General features: G+C 37.5%; 3 protein-coding genes across 5 annotated transcripts; 2 read left to right on the top strand and 1 right to left on the bottom strand.

Moving 5' to 3' along the window:
* Positions 1-2,868: 2,868 nt before the first annotated feature.
* On the top strand, positions 2,869-6,846 carry LOC137955460 (leucine-rich repeat protein 1-like). The gene is made up of 6 exons (XM_068802410.1): positions 2,869-3,260; positions 4,497-4,568; positions 4,721-4,864; positions 5,192-5,263; positions 5,382-5,453; positions 6,516-6,846. Exons 1-6 carry the CDS (start codon positions 3,025-3,027, stop codon positions 6,583-6,585), a joined length of 666 nt encoding a protein of 221 aa, XP_068658511.1. The 5' UTR covers positions 2,869-3,024; the 3' UTR covers positions 6,586-6,846.
* A 68-nt stretch (positions 6,847-6,914) lies between these two features.
* Positions 6,915-11,300, bottom strand: LOC137955459 (uncharacterized). Of its 3 annotated transcripts, none has more exons than XM_068802406.1 (5): positions 11,179-11,300; positions 10,511-10,643; positions 9,498-9,742; positions 9,198-9,369; positions 6,915-7,584 (listed from the first exon to the last, which is right to left on the bottom strand). In XM_068802406.1, exons 1-5 carry the CDS (start codon positions 11,292-11,294, stop codon positions 7,408-7,410), a joined length of 843 nt encoding a protein of 280 aa, XP_068658507.1. In that variant the 5' UTR covers positions 11,295-11,300; the 3' UTR covers positions 6,915-7,407. The 3 variants fall into 3 exon arrangements, with proteins under 3 accessions (XP_068658507.1, XP_068658508.1, XP_068658510.1); XM_068802407.1 differs by having other exon boundaries at positions 10,532-10,643; XM_068802409.1 differs by having other exon boundaries at positions 11,089-11,264.
* Positions 11,301-11,423: 123 nt separating this feature from the next.
* Positions 11,424-16,197, top strand: LOC137955458 (L-2-hydroxyglutarate dehydrogenase, mitochondrial). The gene is made up of 5 exons (XM_068802405.1): positions 11,424-11,846; positions 13,148-13,429; positions 13,811-14,247; positions 14,702-14,861; positions 15,734-16,197. Exons 1-5 carry the CDS (start codon positions 11,562-11,564, stop codon positions 15,845-15,847), a joined length of 1,278 nt encoding a protein of 425 aa, XP_068658506.1. The 5' UTR covers positions 11,424-11,561; the 3' UTR covers positions 15,848-16,197.
* Positions 16,198-17,789: the final 1,592 nt, after the last annotated feature.

Genomic DNA, 17,789 nt, shown 5'->3' with positions numbered 1-17,789 from the left:
GAAGGGGCACTGAAGAAGAAGATTCTGCCCGCCTCCTTTTATGGAGAATTTGATATTATCTCATTTTTATTAATTATAATAATGGTTAAATTCTTATTTTTTACCCTTAATTAATTCCTATATAACCTGATCTGCCAGCTGCATTGAGTTCGGATCAGGTGAAGATAAGTCCTAGGAGATATTTGAGTATGATGCACTGATTCCTATGGTATGAGAAGCGGAAGGCGAAAGTGGGGAATGGAGGAGCTCAAGGGAGGGAAGAGATGAGATTGGGAAAAATCTGATTCATACATGTCAAGTGTCCACACTCATTGACGACCTTCCAGGCTTCTACCACGCAACCTCCTCTCTTTTGGCGCTTCTCTCCCCGTCTTTTCCCCCTACCTGCTGCTTCCAGATCTTTTCAGGACTCCAGACGGATCAGAAAACCCCAGCTCAATTATCCAAACAGAGTGGATATACTTAAATAAAATTTTAGTGTAATAAGACTCTATAAGAAGATATAAGACTATATTAGAGATGGTTGTTCGAGTTTATCCAACAAACTGAAACAGTTCTGGGACAGCAAGATATAATTGGAGATATTTCTTCTAGGTTTGTCAATCTTCACAAACATGTAATCCTCTTCTTCAAACTAAATGACTACATTTACAGAGGATGATGTTTCACCATGATGAGCCATTCCATGGAAGCTAGCATTGACCAGAAGCATTCTGTATCACTTTTTTTACTTAAAACTCTCGGCTCTAATATCAAATTCATCTTCCAAGAATGTTTTGGTCAGAAAAGCAACCAGATAATGAGACAGATTTATCAGCTTGAAAATCATTCGGGATCACCTTTGTAAGACCAGGAGACGAAGCATGGAAGACAAATAAATGGTCGTGCTTATCGTAGCAGCAGTTGAACAAGATGGTTCAGATTGATATTGTTGCAGACAGAGCGAAGCCCGGAGAAGTTAACAAATGAGTACTCCCTGTCTGGCCTTCTTCTTTTCAAGGTAATCGTGGTGGTATCCTATGCTTGAGAATGGGGTTTCTGGCTTTCGAGTGGAAATCGTTTTGCTCCCACAGTAGTGGATTTTGGGTCATTGACTCGAGTTATTACTTCATCATTCTCCATTTCTTCTGTGAAATCATTCTGCATATGCATTCTTGTCTAGAAAGTTATACCTACGACATCCAGTCTCTTAACCGATTCATCGGTGACAGTCAGGGCTCAATTCTTAAAATCTTTCTCGACATTGTTGGTAGTTTTCTGGAGGTGGGGTTGTTCAGACCGGCATAAACTTCCGTGAAGATTAGGTATACCTGGTTTGTCTGGTACAAAAATCACGCAAGAGTTTTTTCTGTTTCAATGTAACTGATGCAATTAATCTCAAAATGGTTTACATTTCAGGCGCATCCTCGATTCCATATTCTCGGATTTAGAGCATTGGTTAGAGGTCTCGGCATAATGATTTGAATAATCAACTCTGTTCCAATGTTTAAAATAGTTTTTATTTTTATTTTATGGAAAACCCATTGTGCCCTGAGTTTTAAATGAATACCAACGAACCCCTTTAATTAGGGGTGGCACCATGCCAAACATTTCGAGTTAAGCTTCAGTTTCAAAACTCCAGATTTTTTAATTTCGGCTTGTTAGCTCCTGAACTGATTCGTTATCATAAATTTTTTTATGAAAATATCTTTTACTCTAATCACTCTCGTCAATTCCCTTTTTAGTTCGTCGATAATTATTCTTATTTACCTCAAATATGATCGATAGTTGAACCATTTTAGATCCCTCAACGTTTTGGACTTCTTTGCGATAGTTTACAATTCAAATATATTAAGTTTATCAGATTTTTTTATATAGTTTTATATGTGGGTTAAAGCTCGAACCCTATTCAAACTCAAACTCAAACTCAATTAAAAAATTTGGACTCGATTTTAATTTCAATTTCTAAGTATTCAAATCAAGCAAAAGTTTGAGCTTAATATCACCATAACCCTTTATAGACTTTAATTAGTGCATAAAAGGGACAAAAGGGAGAAGTGAGCTTGACTTGATAAAAAAAAGGTTGGAATGATTGGGTCCCTTGGCAAACCAACATGGAGGGCAACGGTGTAGTTGTTTCCACACGCAATGATTCAGCTTTAAGCATAGCCCCATCAAATGATAAAGCTAAGTCAAATATGAAATGCTCTCAGCACTGACTTTCAAACATTCTGGAGCACTCATTCTGAGGCGGATTTCAGTCGTTTCTCTTTCCTCAAAGTGGGGCAACCTCTTATTCTCCAACAAAGCATGATTCCATTCCCCCCTTTTTTCTTCTCTGCACTAAATGCTCTCCCCCCAAGTCTAAACACTCGGTGACAAAGGAGGTGGGAAATGGGGAATCCTAAACCCTGACCCTTTTTGGAATTTTACAAATCGTATCGTGTCGCCGCCTGTCTCTGCCGGGAAGACGATGGAGAGAATTGAGAAATGGGGTTCTGTGACATGTAGTGGAGCAGGTCAAGCTTCACTGCTTTAATTAATGGAATTTTTTACTGAGTGGAGCTTTTTAGGTAGGTTCCAAGAAAGGAGAAATGGTTTTGTTAATTTGGGTTTCTGAAGCTCGGTGGAGAAAGGCTTTTGTAAGGTTGCTTTGACCTCTTGACCTCTTGACCTCTTGCTCATTGTGGGTCCCGTTGCAATTTAGAGTTAAACCGTTCAAATGGCGGGACCCGCTTTGATTGGGTCGTTCGCGCTAAATTCCATTCGAATGACACCGAAATGGAGTTCAAATTCAAATTCAAGGCAAATGAAATACTGAATGCTTCGCGGTCGCGGTTCTTAAGTCTTCTCTCCCTGGGCTCGTCAGGATATCAAATAAATAGCTCTCCATGTTTGGCTCTGGCATTCCCAAAACAGATTCTCTTCTCCTCTAGTTAAACCTTGTTACCGTTTTTTTTTTTTCTCTGCAAATCCGAACGGGGCCTCGGTAGCCCTAACCTTAAGCTTCGGAAGAATAATCGACGTCCTCGTCTTGGAACAACCATGGCATACCGCGCCTGGTTTTGCTCTGTCGAGGTCGCGAAAACCCTTACCTTAACCCTGACCCTGTTTCTCCTTTCCTCCTTCGTTGCTTGTAACTCCGAAGGTGACGCCCTTTACACGCTTCGCCGGAGCTTGTCAGATCCGGATGACGTGCTGCAGAGCTGGGATCCGACTCTGGTGAATCCCTGCACTTGGTTTCATATCACTTGTAATCAGGACAACCGCGTTACTAGAGTGTAAGGTTCTATGCTGGATCTTCATTTGTTTTTTTCATTGATTGTTTCATAGCCATTTTTTTGGTTCATATTCTTGCGACGCTGTGAGTTTTTTTTTTTTTTCTCCGGACTTAGACTCTATATCCACTATTTTTGAAGGGAAATTTCAAGATAGGACTGTTTTTCTGTGTTTCATTTTCTTCCAACGTTCTAGTGTATTAGATTTGTTATTGTGTAAATCTGGAAAACTTGATCTCGTTGATTTTTTGTTTTTCAATGTTTGTACCTTGGTTTTCGAAGTTGATGATTTGGGGTGGGAAAGCCTGTCGTATTCCGTTGTCTGGGTGACGAATGAGTGAAGTTGCTGTTTTTGTTTGAACTCCAGGAGGACTTGATATGTTTTGGCTTAATTTCGCTCTAGATTCTAAGGTTCTTTCATTTTTGGCTGTGGAAATGCCTATACGTGTTTTTATGCTTCCCTGAGTCATTTTGTTTTCCTCTAAGAATGTTATTTTTCTTAATTTTAAGCTGTTCTAATTAATATTCGGTTTCATGTTGATAATTATTTTCTTAAATTATTTATATAAGGTTTCCTAAACGACTCTGTTATCTCGATTTTGAAGTTAGGATTTGGCTTCCTTTATTTTTTGCTATGTGATAATGTTTTTTGGATTGCTATTCTTGTAGAGCTGTGGCGGTGTTTTACTCAGCGCCGGAGTTTTACCCGGTGATTGTGGAAATTTTACTTTGGTGTTTTGTCTGCTTACAAGAAACACAGCGTTATTTTCTGGAATGGTTGCTCGGAAGACTTTTTTTTTTTTACTTTTCGTAAAAAAGGAAAAGAAGACTAGCTTTTTTATTCAATTCATGGTCTGCTAGTTGGTTTTCACTTTTACGTTATGCATCTCTTATAGTGATACAAATGAAATGATTCCGTCGAAACATTGTAGATACCTTCCTTCCTTGATATTTATAGCACTTTAACAGTATCTGGTACAATAGTGATCCTAGTTCAACTTATTGGTCCTTAATTATAAGACGGAGCAGGCATTGATGAAAAGCTTGGAGGCTGCGAGTTTAGTTTGTAGGAATCCTCTACTGTCTCTCCAAAATTACAGTTTTATTAGTCTTGGTTGTTCTTTGATTTGAATCGGACCGGTCTTTACTTCTTGTTATCTTCTTCTCTCTTTCTCACTTGGACCATCATAGAATTTTGCTTTTACCTTTTCTTTACCGTGTGACTGCTCTTATCTGCAGGGATCTTGGAAACTCAAACTTATCTGGCCATCTGGTTCCAGACCTAGGAAAACTTGAACATTTACAATATCTGTGAGTATTTTATCTTGAAGTGATAATGTTATATTTTAATTGTCTTTATACTTCATTTTACTCTCTGGCTTTTATTTTTTATTAATAATCATGCATGAAGTGCTGTTAGTTCATGTTTGTATCTCATAATCTATTATTTACTTTAACTGCAGAGAACTTTACAAAAATAACATTCAAGGGACAATTCCATCGGAGCTTAGCAACTTGAAGAGCCTGATCAGCTTGGACTTGTACAACAATAACCTTACTGGGGCAATTCCTCCATCTTTGGGGAAGCTGAAGCCTCTAGTGTTTTTGTGAGTCAAGAGCATTTATCTTTTTATTTCGTTTTTACTCTGGAGCAATTTGAACTTTTTAATTTTTGCAAATTATGCTTAAGGTGGTTCTGGTTGTATTCTTATTTTTGAAATTTAAAATTCTCCTTAAGATGTTAACAAGATTGAAATAGGTTTCTGAGAAACAGGTTTCTGATTTCATCAATTAGTTGACCAGTCTATTACTAGATACCATGGATCTTCTATTTATGTGACTGGTCTTGTGATGTCAAGAACTGTTGCAATTTTTTTGTGACGGCGTGTTGGCTGATTGCCCCATGAATTTAATTTGTATGTGTTTTGTTGCAGGAGACTTAATGACAACCTGTTGACTGGCCGAATCCCTCGAGAGCTTAGTCAGATTTCCGGTCTCAAAGTTGTGTAAGTCGGGACCTTTTTTCTCTGGAAAAATTCAATTGTTTCTAGTTTTTCTACCATTTACTGGCACTTCAGTCTAGGGGTAGTACATAATGACATAAGTGGCTGATTGTTCTCACAGCGATGTCTCAAATAACAACTTGTGTGGAACTATTCCTACCTCCGGGCCTTTTGAGCACATTCCTCTATCCAAGTAAGGCTGTGCTACCCTTTCTATGTTATATGATTTATTGTTTAGCTAAGTGATAGTTTATATCCTGGTTTGCATGATGTAGATAAGGAAGTGGATTGATATTTTGATAGGACATTACCAGTGAACATTTATTCCTTTCTAATTTAAAATTTTTGAACTGCATAAATTTCATTTACTAATCCTGAGCCTGTAATTATATTTCGATTTCTTGTATTCATTACAGATGATATTAGTTTTCTAGGCAAACTTTCCTTGCCTTCAATTTTTTTTTCACAAGCGCAATGCAAATATACTTCCTGGTTGGTAAATCTTCAATCTGCCCTGGAACGTCTGACATTAGACAGACAATTGAATGTCGCCTGTTGCTCAAATTTGTTGTAGCCAACTCCTTAAATTAATGAGTTTGACTATAGCATATTTGCTAGAGAATTAGACCATGTCTTGGGGTTGGATTTTGAAATAGACATGTTTGGGTGAGGGGAAAAAAAGGAATAAGTAAAAGATGGTTACAGTCATTTACAGCATCTATGAACGCAATAAAATTCTTTTTTTGTGTGAGCAAAAAATAAAAATAAAAAATCACCTGCTAAAGTTTCTGTCTCGGTGAGAAACATAAGATGACCTTTATTTATGGTCGGTACACCATTGTTCTGGTCCTGTTTAACAAGCGAGCAAGTGTAAAACTATATTTGGGTAAGTGGGTGTTGAACTGATCTTTGTGATGCTATATGTGCTGGAGATGTATTCACCCTTAGTGTCCAAGCTGCTTTTATCCGACCTGTTAACGGTCCTACAAACACTTGCCAATGACTGACATTGGGCTTCCTACTGTGTATGTGCTGATCAAATATGTAACCTCTCGTGCATATCAAAATAAAAAATCGTTCAATAATTTTGTTTGCAGGAAAGAAGTAATATTATTATTTTTTTTCCAAAAAAAGAAGCATATTAATGATCGTGATACTTGAAGCAGAGCATGTGAATGGCTTGTGTGAGAAAACAGGAGGTGATCAATACACAATCTACTGGCTTGTCTAATCCATGAATTTTTGTCATATACAGCTTTGAAAACAATCCCCGGTTGGAAGGTCCAGAGCTGCAGGGGCTCGTAGCATATGACACAAATTGCTAAAAGGAAAACCAACGACAGCAAAACATTATGGCAGTTGTGGGGATGGGGATGGGGATGGGGATGGTTGTTGTATGGGATTTACTGTATTTTAAAATGAAGGGAAAATATATAAGGGGTATAGATAGTACTAAAATCCATGTAGCGCTGCGCCCTGTTATAATTGTAATTTTACTTACTGCAAGATCTAACTTTAGTGCTTGTATCTGCACTTAGCGGTGGTATCCGAATGATTGTATATGATAAATGGGGGTGATGGGCGTCGGCTTGTGTTTTGGAAATAAAATAAAATTAATCATTTCGGTGTAATATAATAAAATGTCAAGAATAAACACATCTAGTTTGCCGATGGACAGTAAATAATTCCCTTAATCATCCGGAACTTCATCTGCGTATATCACTAGCAGGCTAACAGTAGGTTTGTGCAAAAAACGAGAAGGCGAATCAAACGGTAGAACGGGATCTCTCCTTTCAGGAAATTCTTAGAAATAGCCGTATTTAGATAAAAAAAAAAGTGTTGTGGAATTGCAGTGATTCAAAATCTATGGATTGATGTCGCAGTTGCCTGATTCTTGTACTCCACTTGCGCTTGCGCATCAGATTCCATGCAGATTTGCATGTCTGAAAAAGAGGAGACGGCGGCCAAAAGTTTTTTTGTTTTTGCAAAAACATAGCTGACATTGTCACATTATGCATACGAGAATATTGACCAGGTTTCTCTGCACTCTGTCGCAGCTGTCGTGAATCTTCTGCGCTTCTGCTATACAATCTTGTATCGAATAAACCTCATGGTGTGCATGTCTCTAACGTAGAGTCTTTAACTGGTCATCCTTCTGTCGCATTCTTTGCAACTAAACTTAGTTGTTCCACTGTGCAGAGATAGAAACCTGGGTTTTGAAGATTGAGGCTGGAATAATAGTCTTCTTCCTCAAACTCTGTTCTGGGCAATGCTGATTTATAATTCTTGGTCGCATTTTGTGGATGTCCTTTTGCTAAAGCTGCCTGAGTAGTTCCAAGCTACGTGTTAGCTATCTTTCATAGAGAAACGACAAAATAAGAAAGGATAATAATATAAGGCAGTTTAAAAGGCTCCAAGTAGAGTGCAAATTTGTTCAACAGGAGAGCAAACAACCGTTTGATGGGCATCCCTTATACTTTCACAGGCAAAGGAACATATATATGATTTAAGTCATGGATAAGAAAATTAAATCATATATGGATAGCTTTTGGAAAAAAAATTCAACAAGTCTGCCATAGATTAATGGGTGACATTTGGGGAGATAAGATGTCATATGAGAGGTCTATATTGACTGGAAAACACTAATTCATTAAGCATATAGAAGAGATTTCTCAAGATAAACCATCTGAGCACGTAGAGATTCATAGATCACTTCCCTACTATTGATCATTTCTCTCAGTTTGTGCCTCTTTTGTTTGTCTGGTTTTGGCTGTTTTACACTTGAATTTTGCGATATTCATAGTAAATCTCAGCTTTTCTTTACCCTCAGGACCAAAGGACACTCTGAGACATCCCCTTTTGATTAAAAAGTTGGAGATATTGTAGATGAAAGAAAAATAAGGAGAGAGTTATCCTTTTGAAAGAAGAATATGTCTTGAAAAGTCTGTCCTGACTGGGTGAAGAAATGAGTTGGAGGGTACTAAGAGTGTTGTCCTGACTTGAGTGAAGAAATAAGTAAAGGTTACTAAGAGTATTGAAGAGTTACAATACCTAAGTAGTCGAGCCCTGGAACTGATGTGGCAACATGAGAAGAGAAAGAACAAGTCTTCTGCTCTTCTTCTTTTTTTGCATAACAGGGAAAATGATATCGAACAAGAGATAAAATGTACTTGTAGAGAACAGACTAAATATTTTTTTTCATGAAAAAATTCCTACTGGTCTTTTTTTTACCCTTTTCCTATCAATACGCTTGCATGCAAGACTTTCAAATTGACTTTGTGCGACTTGGAAAGCTACTTTGACTTGGATCTTTTGATACAGATGCAATAACTTCATCCAACTTGGAAATTCCACACCTCTTGGGGACTACTTCCAGCTTTGAAAACCACTGACATGTGAAATACAATTAAGAATTGACTGTTTCTATGCACAGTTACAAGTAGAAATTCTCAAAGAAAAACAAGCATGCTGCTGCTAGACAGTTGTATCAAACAAAACTCCAATTTATAGAGACTTCCAGAAATTGCAGAAAATGACTTTCTTCTTTTGTTGCTTTAACTTTGAAAACCCTTCTTCAGCAAATGGGGTAGCCATGTTATAGCAGTAAAACAGGATAACAGAAGTTAATCTAGAATATATGTAATTGGAACTTCATAAAAAGCAACTTTTCATCCATCACCAATACAATCATCATGTTATTTCTATTGCGTTCTTCCTTTTTTGTACTTTTTTTTTTTCAATTTTTTGTCTAATATAACCATGTAAGTAATTCTTAACAATCTTAACATTTTTATGTTTTTTTTTACCAAATCAATTTTTATCCTCACTTAGCAGCAAAGAAAATATAAGTCCTTGATCAGTATAGAAGAAAAATTCCAGATTATAACAATTCTTTTCTACAGCTGGTCACAAAAGGACAGAAGCATGGGGAAAGTACCAAATGCATTTTGTCTAGCTCAATCAGCCAAAACTTCCATGCTTTCGATTTCTTTCCATCAACATAAACAGATATGTCAGCCCAGTCTGTGTGATGAAACTCCAATCTGTCCAACCTGAATCCAATTCCAGCTCCAGTAGCTTTGACATATGCCTCTTTCAGGCACCAGTATCTGCAAAGCTAATTCCTCGTTACATCATTGCAACCCCCATTTGATAACTGATCTACTCATCCAGATTGTAGATCTGAAAATATTTAATTAAAAGATGAAAATCGAAGCTTTCCAAATTACATGCTTACCTATAAAACTCAGCCAACACTTTACAAGAAATGCCGGCATTGATTATTTTATTCCATTCCAAACTGGTAAAATATGAAGAGAAGTTCCCTATAAAGTCATTGATTGTTTCTTGCCCAGGGACACTAAGAGAAACTATATCTAACCCTATGAGACACAACGGCTCTGATGCTATAGCCACATAATCTCCATGGTGTGAGCAGTTGAAATTAAAGTTGGGAAATTTTGAATTCGGTGGATATTTTCCCTGGGAGAAAAAGAAAAGAAATGAGTGAGATGCCAGGTTGACTAAATAATGAAGACAAAAATTTGTCAATTTCACTTAGTCAATATAGTAGATATGTAATTCAAATTAATTATGCCATGCAAGCAGAAATCATCAAAACTAAAACGTAGTGCACATCTTTCTTAAATAACGGTGAAAAGTAGTGTATATATGATATCATACCATTTGCTTTTCTAAATCTAAAAACTTGGTTTACTCTACTGACATGCCAGCTTCTCCTCCCGGAGATTGGACTCCTAAAACATATGGGCTAGTGGACGTGAATGCGCTCTAACTGTGAGCAAGCTTGGTATAAACAAGTTACATGATACACTTTACCCTACCCGCAGAGAAGTCAGTTCAAGGTCTAAATCAAAAAACCTTGTTCATGGCTGGTGTCCCTTGTGGGTTTGGCCAACTCAAGCCAGACTCAATCTCTCCAGTTGTCTGGGGGAGCTGTCTTGAGGAAAGAAGTATGCATATTAAACCGCATAAAGATCAATCATCTTCCTTTTCTTCCTTTTCTTCCTTCTTTTTGTTCCCTGTATCGTAAGCACTGGCTAAAACATTACTCTGTTAAAACCAGAGATGTTCTCAGTCAAGTTTTACTCACTCGAGCAAAGTAAAACATGGCTATTAGAATGCCCCTTTGACAATTTGGACTGACTTAATACAATTTTTTTATGTAAAAGCTGCTCACTCAATCACTATCCGGCCAAGGAAGAAACATTTGCAACAAGACATTCATACCAGATAGGGCTTGCCTTCTACCGTGCGTTTTATGACTATTTCGTTGAGTGCCAATCCCAACAGTTCATGCACCACCACATATTGAAGCAAGCGACTAACAAATGCCCGTTTCCTGTCGTCGAACTTTATAAACCTAGAATTCACAAAATCAAGTAAGAATCACATTCAGCAGCAGAATTTCTCAACTACCCTAGTGGAAGAAAGCACCTTCCTGGATTTTCTCAACCATCCAATGGCTCTCATATTTATGGCAAGTTCATTGGAAATGAATAAAATTGATAAAAAACCACTTCAATAACACAATGCTACTAACTAATGGAAAGGGAGAGATGGTTGAAAGCCAAGACGATGGTTGAAAGCCAAGAGAAAGTATTGCAGAGAGAGTCTCAAAATGTCTTCAATGCTACAGAAACTCAGTGTCGTCGAACACACTGAAGCAAAATCAAGTCTTGAATGACGGGTCCCACGTCGATCATGGTCTGCCGGTAATCAACTCTAACAAGCATCTATATCAACAAAAAATTGAACTTCGCTTGCCAGGACCCACGAAGTCTAGAAATAAAAAGAAGCAGGCTCACCTGAAGATTTTCCATCTGCCTTGTAATATGAAGTCCATGAAGAATTCGCATCATAAGAACTGTCGGATTAGGAAATAGAGAAACCCTCACCTGGTTATTGAGGACTGTTCATGTAGAGGTAGGAGAGCGATGACTTCAGAGAACTGATCGTGCGAAGGGTTCCACAGAGATATATCTACTAACAGCCTTCGAACTCCGTTCTCCATTTCGGATGATCGACTGCATTTCTTCTCCCATGAATTGATCGAGCTTCAAAAACTGTACAATCAACGACAGCGACCTCCCTGGGGCATTTTCGTCCTTTTACAACAGGCACTGGCATTGGATAATGGACCGACGATCGTTTCTTTTACTCCAAATGGTACTCCAAATGGATCCTCTTACACGACTGGCAAGCCTTTACATTTCGCTTTGCTGACAAGAAGACTGGTCTATACTCTCAACTTCTGGCTGCATAGGAATTCGTTTCGAAGATGCTGCATTGCGCACTTCGCAAACTGAAACGAACCCAAGAAGTTGTAGAGAAAATTTCAAGAGCAAATCTTTTCAGTACTCTTTTCGGAAAAGTTCCAAAAGAGACAGCCGATTGTGTGGTGATTGGAGCTGGCGTTGTTGGGATTGCAGTGGCAAGAGAGCTTGCTTTGGAAGGCAGAGATGTTCTGGTAATCGAGGCTGCCTCAAGTTTCGGGAGTGGAACCAGTTCGCGCAATAGTGAAGTCATCCACGCAGGGATATATTACCCTAAAAATTCTTTAAAGGTGAGAAATTTATGATAAGAATTTGCTTGGGAGCTCCATTAGGGGATGGTAACAATTTTTAAATCTCTTGGTTCCGAAGCTGCTGTATCGATGAAGTTGACAAACTCGTCTGAAACGTCAATTTTTTTTCACTTATACTTAGATATGGGAGAGTTCCCCAACTAAATGACCCTTTTTTTATTGTAGAGCAGTTCAATTGCTATCGTGAATTCCTGGTGAAAGTTTCAACTATTTTGAGGAAATCAATGTAACGAGTCTGTAACTGTTGATGAAACTGTCAAACTCTGATCTCAAGTTTTTAGATATACACGGACGGCTCCTCATTTACACTGCTGATATTTGTGTCTACGTGAATTTTTCCTGATTAAACAAAACACCAGTGACAGGTACAAATAGGTTGCTAATTTTTAGGATTAATGGATCTTCAATATCTCCAAAATGATTGCGTCCTCTCAGATATTCGCATCCATCATTTGAGGAGGGGTCCACACAAGAAGTGTTGGTCTGATTTCGTATTATGAAGCTAATTTCTTCTTCTACATACTTAGTTTCACTTGAACCCCCCAGCTTTATAATGTGAGAACAAACTCATAGCAAGCTTAGTACTTCTGGATTATGGTAACTCATAGCAAGCTTCCTTGAACCCCCAGTTTTATAATGTGAGAACAAACTCATGTAAAAAATTTTCCTCTTCAGTGGATATTTTGTGTACCTTAGGAAGTTATGGTTGTGTTTGTCTCTTGTACCGGAGCATACGAGCTTAGACTAATTCGAGAAATCATAAAGCAGAATCTTGTTATTGATAAATGTCTAGATGTTAGCATCCTTGTGAAGTTGAAAACGCTGATAGTTATTTGTTAAGATCAGCTTTAGTCAATAGGTTTGGTTGCTGGTTCAGATTTTTGAATTAAGATCTTCATGATATTTGGAAAAATCTACATTGAAAACTTTGTGTGCCTCATTTCGCCAGCAATCTGTTTATTCACTTTTACTGATTGAAGATTGATGCTCTGATGACATGAAGAAGAAATTAAAATGGACATCCTACTTTTGTCTACCAGTTCCGAAGATAAATTTTTTTGTCAGTGTACTTTCTTTTTCTGAAAAATTGATTTCCTCTTTGGAACTAAGTGTGGGCTGATAAATCTTGGTTGGATGGAGCTATAATTGAATAATCTCATTTTTGTCATTACTCGCTTATTTGTTTACTATCATATTGTTATTAATGTCATTATCTTTACAGTTATATCATGTGCTAACTTCATTTCGATGCTTAATCCATCCCCAATTGATTTTTTCAGGCAATGCTATGCGTACGAGGAAGAGAATTGTTGTACAAGTATTGTTTGGACCATGGGATCCCACATAAACAAATTGGTAAACTCATAGTTGCCACTAAAAATACAGAGATTTCGAAGTTGATGGCATTGTTGGAGCGTGGCAAGGAGAACGGAGTTGAGGGTCTTGAGATGATCGAGGGTAGCCAAGCCATGAGGATGGAACCAGAATTACATTGTGTCAAGGCTCTGTTATCTCCTTGCTCTGGAATAGTTGACAGCCATTCACTCATGCTGTCTTTCTTGGTATGCTATTTCACATAAATTTGAATTTCAAATGTGATAGGTGGTGTGCATGTTTATCTGTGTCGGTTAATACAAGATATACTTTGGGTATTAGGGTAAAAAAATCTCACAAATTGGGACTGTTACATGGAAGATTTCAGTACAAATCAATGCACATGGAGATTTCACTTTTTACCATGACTCACCAAGAACCTTTGCAGGCATGGAGCTGTGTTGTCCAGATTCTCACCTCCTTGGCACTGACTATTATACCCTTATGTGTGCAGTGCAATAAACCAATTTTTAATCTTCTTGAAGTTTGGCATTACAATAGTTTATCCCTGTATATTTTCTTGTCTAAATACACAGGTCGCCTAATGATCGCATTAACTGTGGCATCAGGGTGAAGCTGAGACACATGGAGCAACCTTCTCTTACAACACCGCTGTTATAGGTGGATATGTTGAAGATGATAAAGTTTATCTTCATGTGACTGATAGTAAGGAGCTTGAAAATTGTGCTGAGAATGCTCATTTGCAGCCACAGCTTATACTGGTTCCCAAGCTCGTCATAAACTGTGTGGGTTTGAGTGCCCTCTCCCTCGCAAGAAGGCTGTGTGGCCTAGACCACAGGGTTATTCCATCTTCATATTATGCTAGAGGTTGCTACTTCACCTTATCTAAAACTAGGATTCCTCCTTTTAAGCGCTTGATTTATCCAATCCCTGAAGAAGGTGGTCTGGGGGTCCATGTTACCCTAGACTTGGATGGCCACGTCAAGTTTGGTCCAGATGTGCAGTGGATATATCGAATAGATGACATATCAAGCTTCTTAAACAAGTAAATTTTGTGTTTAATTTTGATCCTATGTTTACAACAGTCATAAGATGCATGGTTGGAAGAGAAACAGTTTCTCTGTTTTATTAGTGTGGCCAAGAAATTACCCCAGCTTTTATGCCTAGTACATATAGTGGGGGCACCCTCTGTTTTGGTAAAAAAAAATCATTGCTCCCGAATCATTAGCTCATTTGTGGGGTGTATCTGTGGCATTCTTCTATGGTTTCTCATGCAACATACAGTAGATTAGCAGTTTGATTCCCTTTACTCTTAGAATACATTAATTTTTTGCTCTTTAGGAAAATTGTTTTATGACTTGAATATTTTGTCCAGAAGTAGATACCAACAAGGTGTAGCTTTGTCAAAAAGCTAGAATGCAAGCATATTCTTGTTTGGATTCAATTAATTCAAGTGTTTTCACATTGCTCCTTCTGTTAATTTACTCCATCTTCTACAGGTTTGACTATACAGTTGAAAAGAGTCGAGCAGAGAAATTTTACCCAGAAATAAGAAGGTACTATCCTAATCTGAAGGATGGATCACTGGAACCAGGATATGCAGGCATTCGGTCTAAGCTTTCGGGTCCCAGCCAGCCACCTGTAGACTTTATTATACAGGTGCACCTTCAGATATCTTTGCATGACTCTCAACCTGTGACTTACTCATGCATCGTGGGAAAACCTTTAAACATTTGAATGTGGCGGATTTGTGCATTATATTGTTAAGACTATTAGTCTTCATTCTGTGTTTTTCTGGTTGTCTAGAACTTTTCACAAATCACTGTTATCTGCTGTCTAAACTTTGGGTATCTTCTAAAATTTTGGTTTCTGTTTCTATATAAACCATGCCTAATCAACAATTCTGCCACAGAAACTAAATTGAGTGGAACTTTCTGCTTTAAAAATAATATTGTTATAAAATAAATCCAGGGGTATTTTGGTCATTTTACTACTTCAGTGGTTAATTTTATTTATGTAATATTATTTTGCATTTTAAATTATATCAGTGGTTAAAATTTCATGTATATAAGATGTGTAGTTAGGGAGATATAAGAAGATTGAGCTTTATTAAGTGTATAGGGGTATTTTTGTAATTTTAACTCAATACACTTATTTAAGAATTCTGGGAATTCGTGCACAGTTACCAACGAAGCCTTTCAGGCTCTTCAGAAAGTTCTTCTTCTCCTTTCTCATTTTTCTCTCAATTTTCTCCTCTTCCTTCACCAAAATTTTGATTTTTACAAATAACAACCGAAGCACAATAACCTGAACAAATTTGTCTAGACCAAATATCTGATGTTTTTACTTACAACACCAAAGCATAAGCAATTCCTACATTTGTTTTTTTTTTATAATACATGACTGAGAACACCAAAAGATTAAAAAATTCTTATACATTTCTCTTTTGTCCGATGATTTCATTTTTAATGTTTGCACAGTTGGTTATTTCCTCCTCTGATTAATACCTCCAGAATGTAATGTTTGTGCAGGGAAAGGACATTCATGGTGTAGCAGGTTTGGTAAACTTGTTCGGGATAGAATCACCAGGTTTAACTTCCAGCATGGCCATTGCAGAGCACATCGTCTCTAGGTTTGGAAAATAATGTTTCTTTACTTTAGGTGCCCCTGTACTGTTGTGCAATCCCTGATAGAGATGAACCACAATATTTGGTAAATCTGTCAAGCGCTATCAGTAATTGTTGAAGTCCCTTCTGAAGATCCTCTTACCTGAGAGAGGCGTTGGTCTCCTATATTAAAGTCAATTTACCATGTACAGAAAAAAATTGCTTGAGAATGCCTTCTCATATGAGGCTAGTGTGAATGAACATGAGTTTGTGACCAAAAGCTAGCACTGCTCTCATCATGGGGAATCTTTGATGCTCTTTTCCATTTTTGGAATTGATTTTGGTGTATTATACTTTATAGTTGCATAGACTCTTTTGTTCCCATTTTCCTTGACCTTTTCCTCTGTTCGAAAGTATTAGCTTTTCTTTCTGTCAAAAGCAGCAATGGTGCAGAAAATACAGCAACAGGATTGAAGAAGGAAGTTTGTTGAGGGTGACAGTTACTGGATTGCCTCTAAGCAAAGAAGTTTTTAACATAAATTGATAGTTTTCTTGACGCCCTGTGTCTTTGTTTGGCCTCAAGCATCGATCAAAATCTATTTGTAAGATCCCAAATGGACCCGAAAAGGTGATTGCATTAGGCTTTTGATGGGTTGGACCACCTGGATTTAACCAGGATTGATGAATAAACACTTCGCTGTCTCAATCTTGGTCAAGAGTGGACTCAAACAAGAGCCATGGCTTAATAGACTAAGTGGAAGAGAAGTTCATAAGGAATTGAACTAATTCCAATGGCCTAGCATGATTTTGTTTCAAGTAGTTGGTTTGATTCGCCAAAAGAGACTCGTTTGACTAGTTCTGTTTATCATGCAAGAGCACTAACCTCGTTAATCTGGCCTAGAGTGTATTACAATTTTGCTAGACAGTAGACGAGTGATCAAACCAAGGAAAAGGGAAATGTATTACAAGATCTTCCGTCTACGAGGAAGCTTTGATCTCTGGCGCAAATATCTGCCATTACGGAAAAAGCCAGAAGGAAACAGCGAAGATTCAGGAACCCAGTGCCTGGGAAATAAAGGAAGAGCAGTGAAAATCAGTGCAGAAATTGTCAGAGCAAAGCCTTCTTCCCCACTAATCACGGAGGAACGTCCAATCTAGCCGGAGACGCTGAGAATCTTCTCAAATCCAAGTTGGTGTTCTTGCTCTTTCAAGCACGTGATGTCGTGATCCAGTCGGTTTCCTAATTCAATTCAAGATGTTGTTGAGACCTTAAATGATCCAACAGCAGAGACAGATGGACCTCTAAATATCATCGATGAGTCGATTTGTACGTGAATGAAAAGACGTCCCAATGCTTGACCCAAATGTCAGTAGGTTCCAGCTATAAAGGAACGGCGAAGGAAAAACGGGGGACCAGAATCTGACGAACAGCTGACGTAGCTAGACAATAATGCACGTGGGTATTTCATGCAACCGCATCTGCACGTCATTAGATATTTTCCACTGGTGACCCACTCATTAATATAATTTTTTTTATAAAAATACTATTTACCTTAATTACTCTCCTCAATTCCCACTTAGTTAATATCATAATTACTCTTATTTACTTCAAATCTCATAGACAATCCATGATCCTTTAATATCTAATACGATTGATCCCACTTTAGTTAATATCATAGTTATTCTTATGTACTTCAAATTTCATAGACGATTGATATCTAATACGATCCATCGTTCAACCTTTTTGGATCCCTTAATATCTAATATTATTGTTTATAATAAAATAAATAATATTGATAAAGTTTGTTTACTCTTTCTTTTAGTTCAATTAAATTGGTTATTTTATATTAGTATGTATTATTTCAAAGTCTTAGACTTTTCTTATACATTGCAATTTAATAGTATTAAAGTCATCTTAATATTATTTATTTATTTATATATATATATATATATATTTTAAGTTTTAAATGTAGGTTAAAGT

Source organism: Aristolochia californica, unplaced genomic scaffold (genome assembly GCF_029961685.1).
Source record: "Aristolochia californica isolate CCGP_79_NKW_82.1479 unplaced genomic scaffold, dmAriCali1.0.hap1 SCAF_2, whole genome shotgun sequence".
NCBI lineage: Eukaryota > Viridiplantae > Streptophyta > Magnoliopsida > Piperales > Aristolochiaceae > Aristolochia > Aristolochia californica.
This window is presented reverse-complemented; position numbering and strand designations above follow the sequence as displayed.

Excerpts from the sequence above, each read along its gene's own strand:
- LOC137955460 (XM_068802410.1), top strand. The coding sequence starts at position 3,025 with ATGGCATACCGCGCCTGGTTTTGCTCTGTCGAGGTCGCGAAAACCCTT. Across the intron at positions 5,264-5,381 it reads ATTTCCGGTCTCAAAGTTGT|CGATGTCTCAAATAACAACT; the intron begins GTAAGTCGGGAC and ends TTGTTCTCACAG. Across the intron at positions 5,454-6,515 it reads GAGCACATTCCTCTATCCAA|CTTTGAAAACAATCCCCGGT; the intron begins GTAAGGCTGTGC and ends TGTCATATACAG.
- LOC137955459 (XM_068802406.1), bottom strand. The coding sequence starts at position 11,294 with ATGGAGAACGGAGTTCGAAGGCTGTTAGTAGATATATCTCTGTGGAAC. Across the intron at positions 10,644-11,178 it reads GAACAGTCCTCAATAACCAG|GTTTATAAAGTTCGACGACA; the intron begins GTGAGGGTTTCT and ends TGTGAATTCTAG. Across the intron at positions 9,370-9,497 it reads GTGTTGGCTGAGTTTTATAG|ATACTGGTGCCTGAAAGAGG; the intron begins GTAAGCATGTAA and ends TTAGCTTTGCAG.
- LOC137955458 (XM_068802405.1), top strand. The coding sequence starts at position 11,562 with ATGCTGCATTGCGCACTTCGCAAACTGAAACGAACCCAAGAAGTTGTA. Across the intron at positions 13,430-13,810 it reads CACTCATGCTGTCTTTCTTG|GGTGAAGCTGAGACACATGG; the intron begins GTATGCTATTTC and ends CTGTGGCATCAG. Across the intron at positions 14,248-14,701 it reads ATATCAAGCTTCTTAAACAA|GTTTGACTATACAGTTGAAA; the intron begins GTAAATTTTGTG and ends CATCTTCTACAG.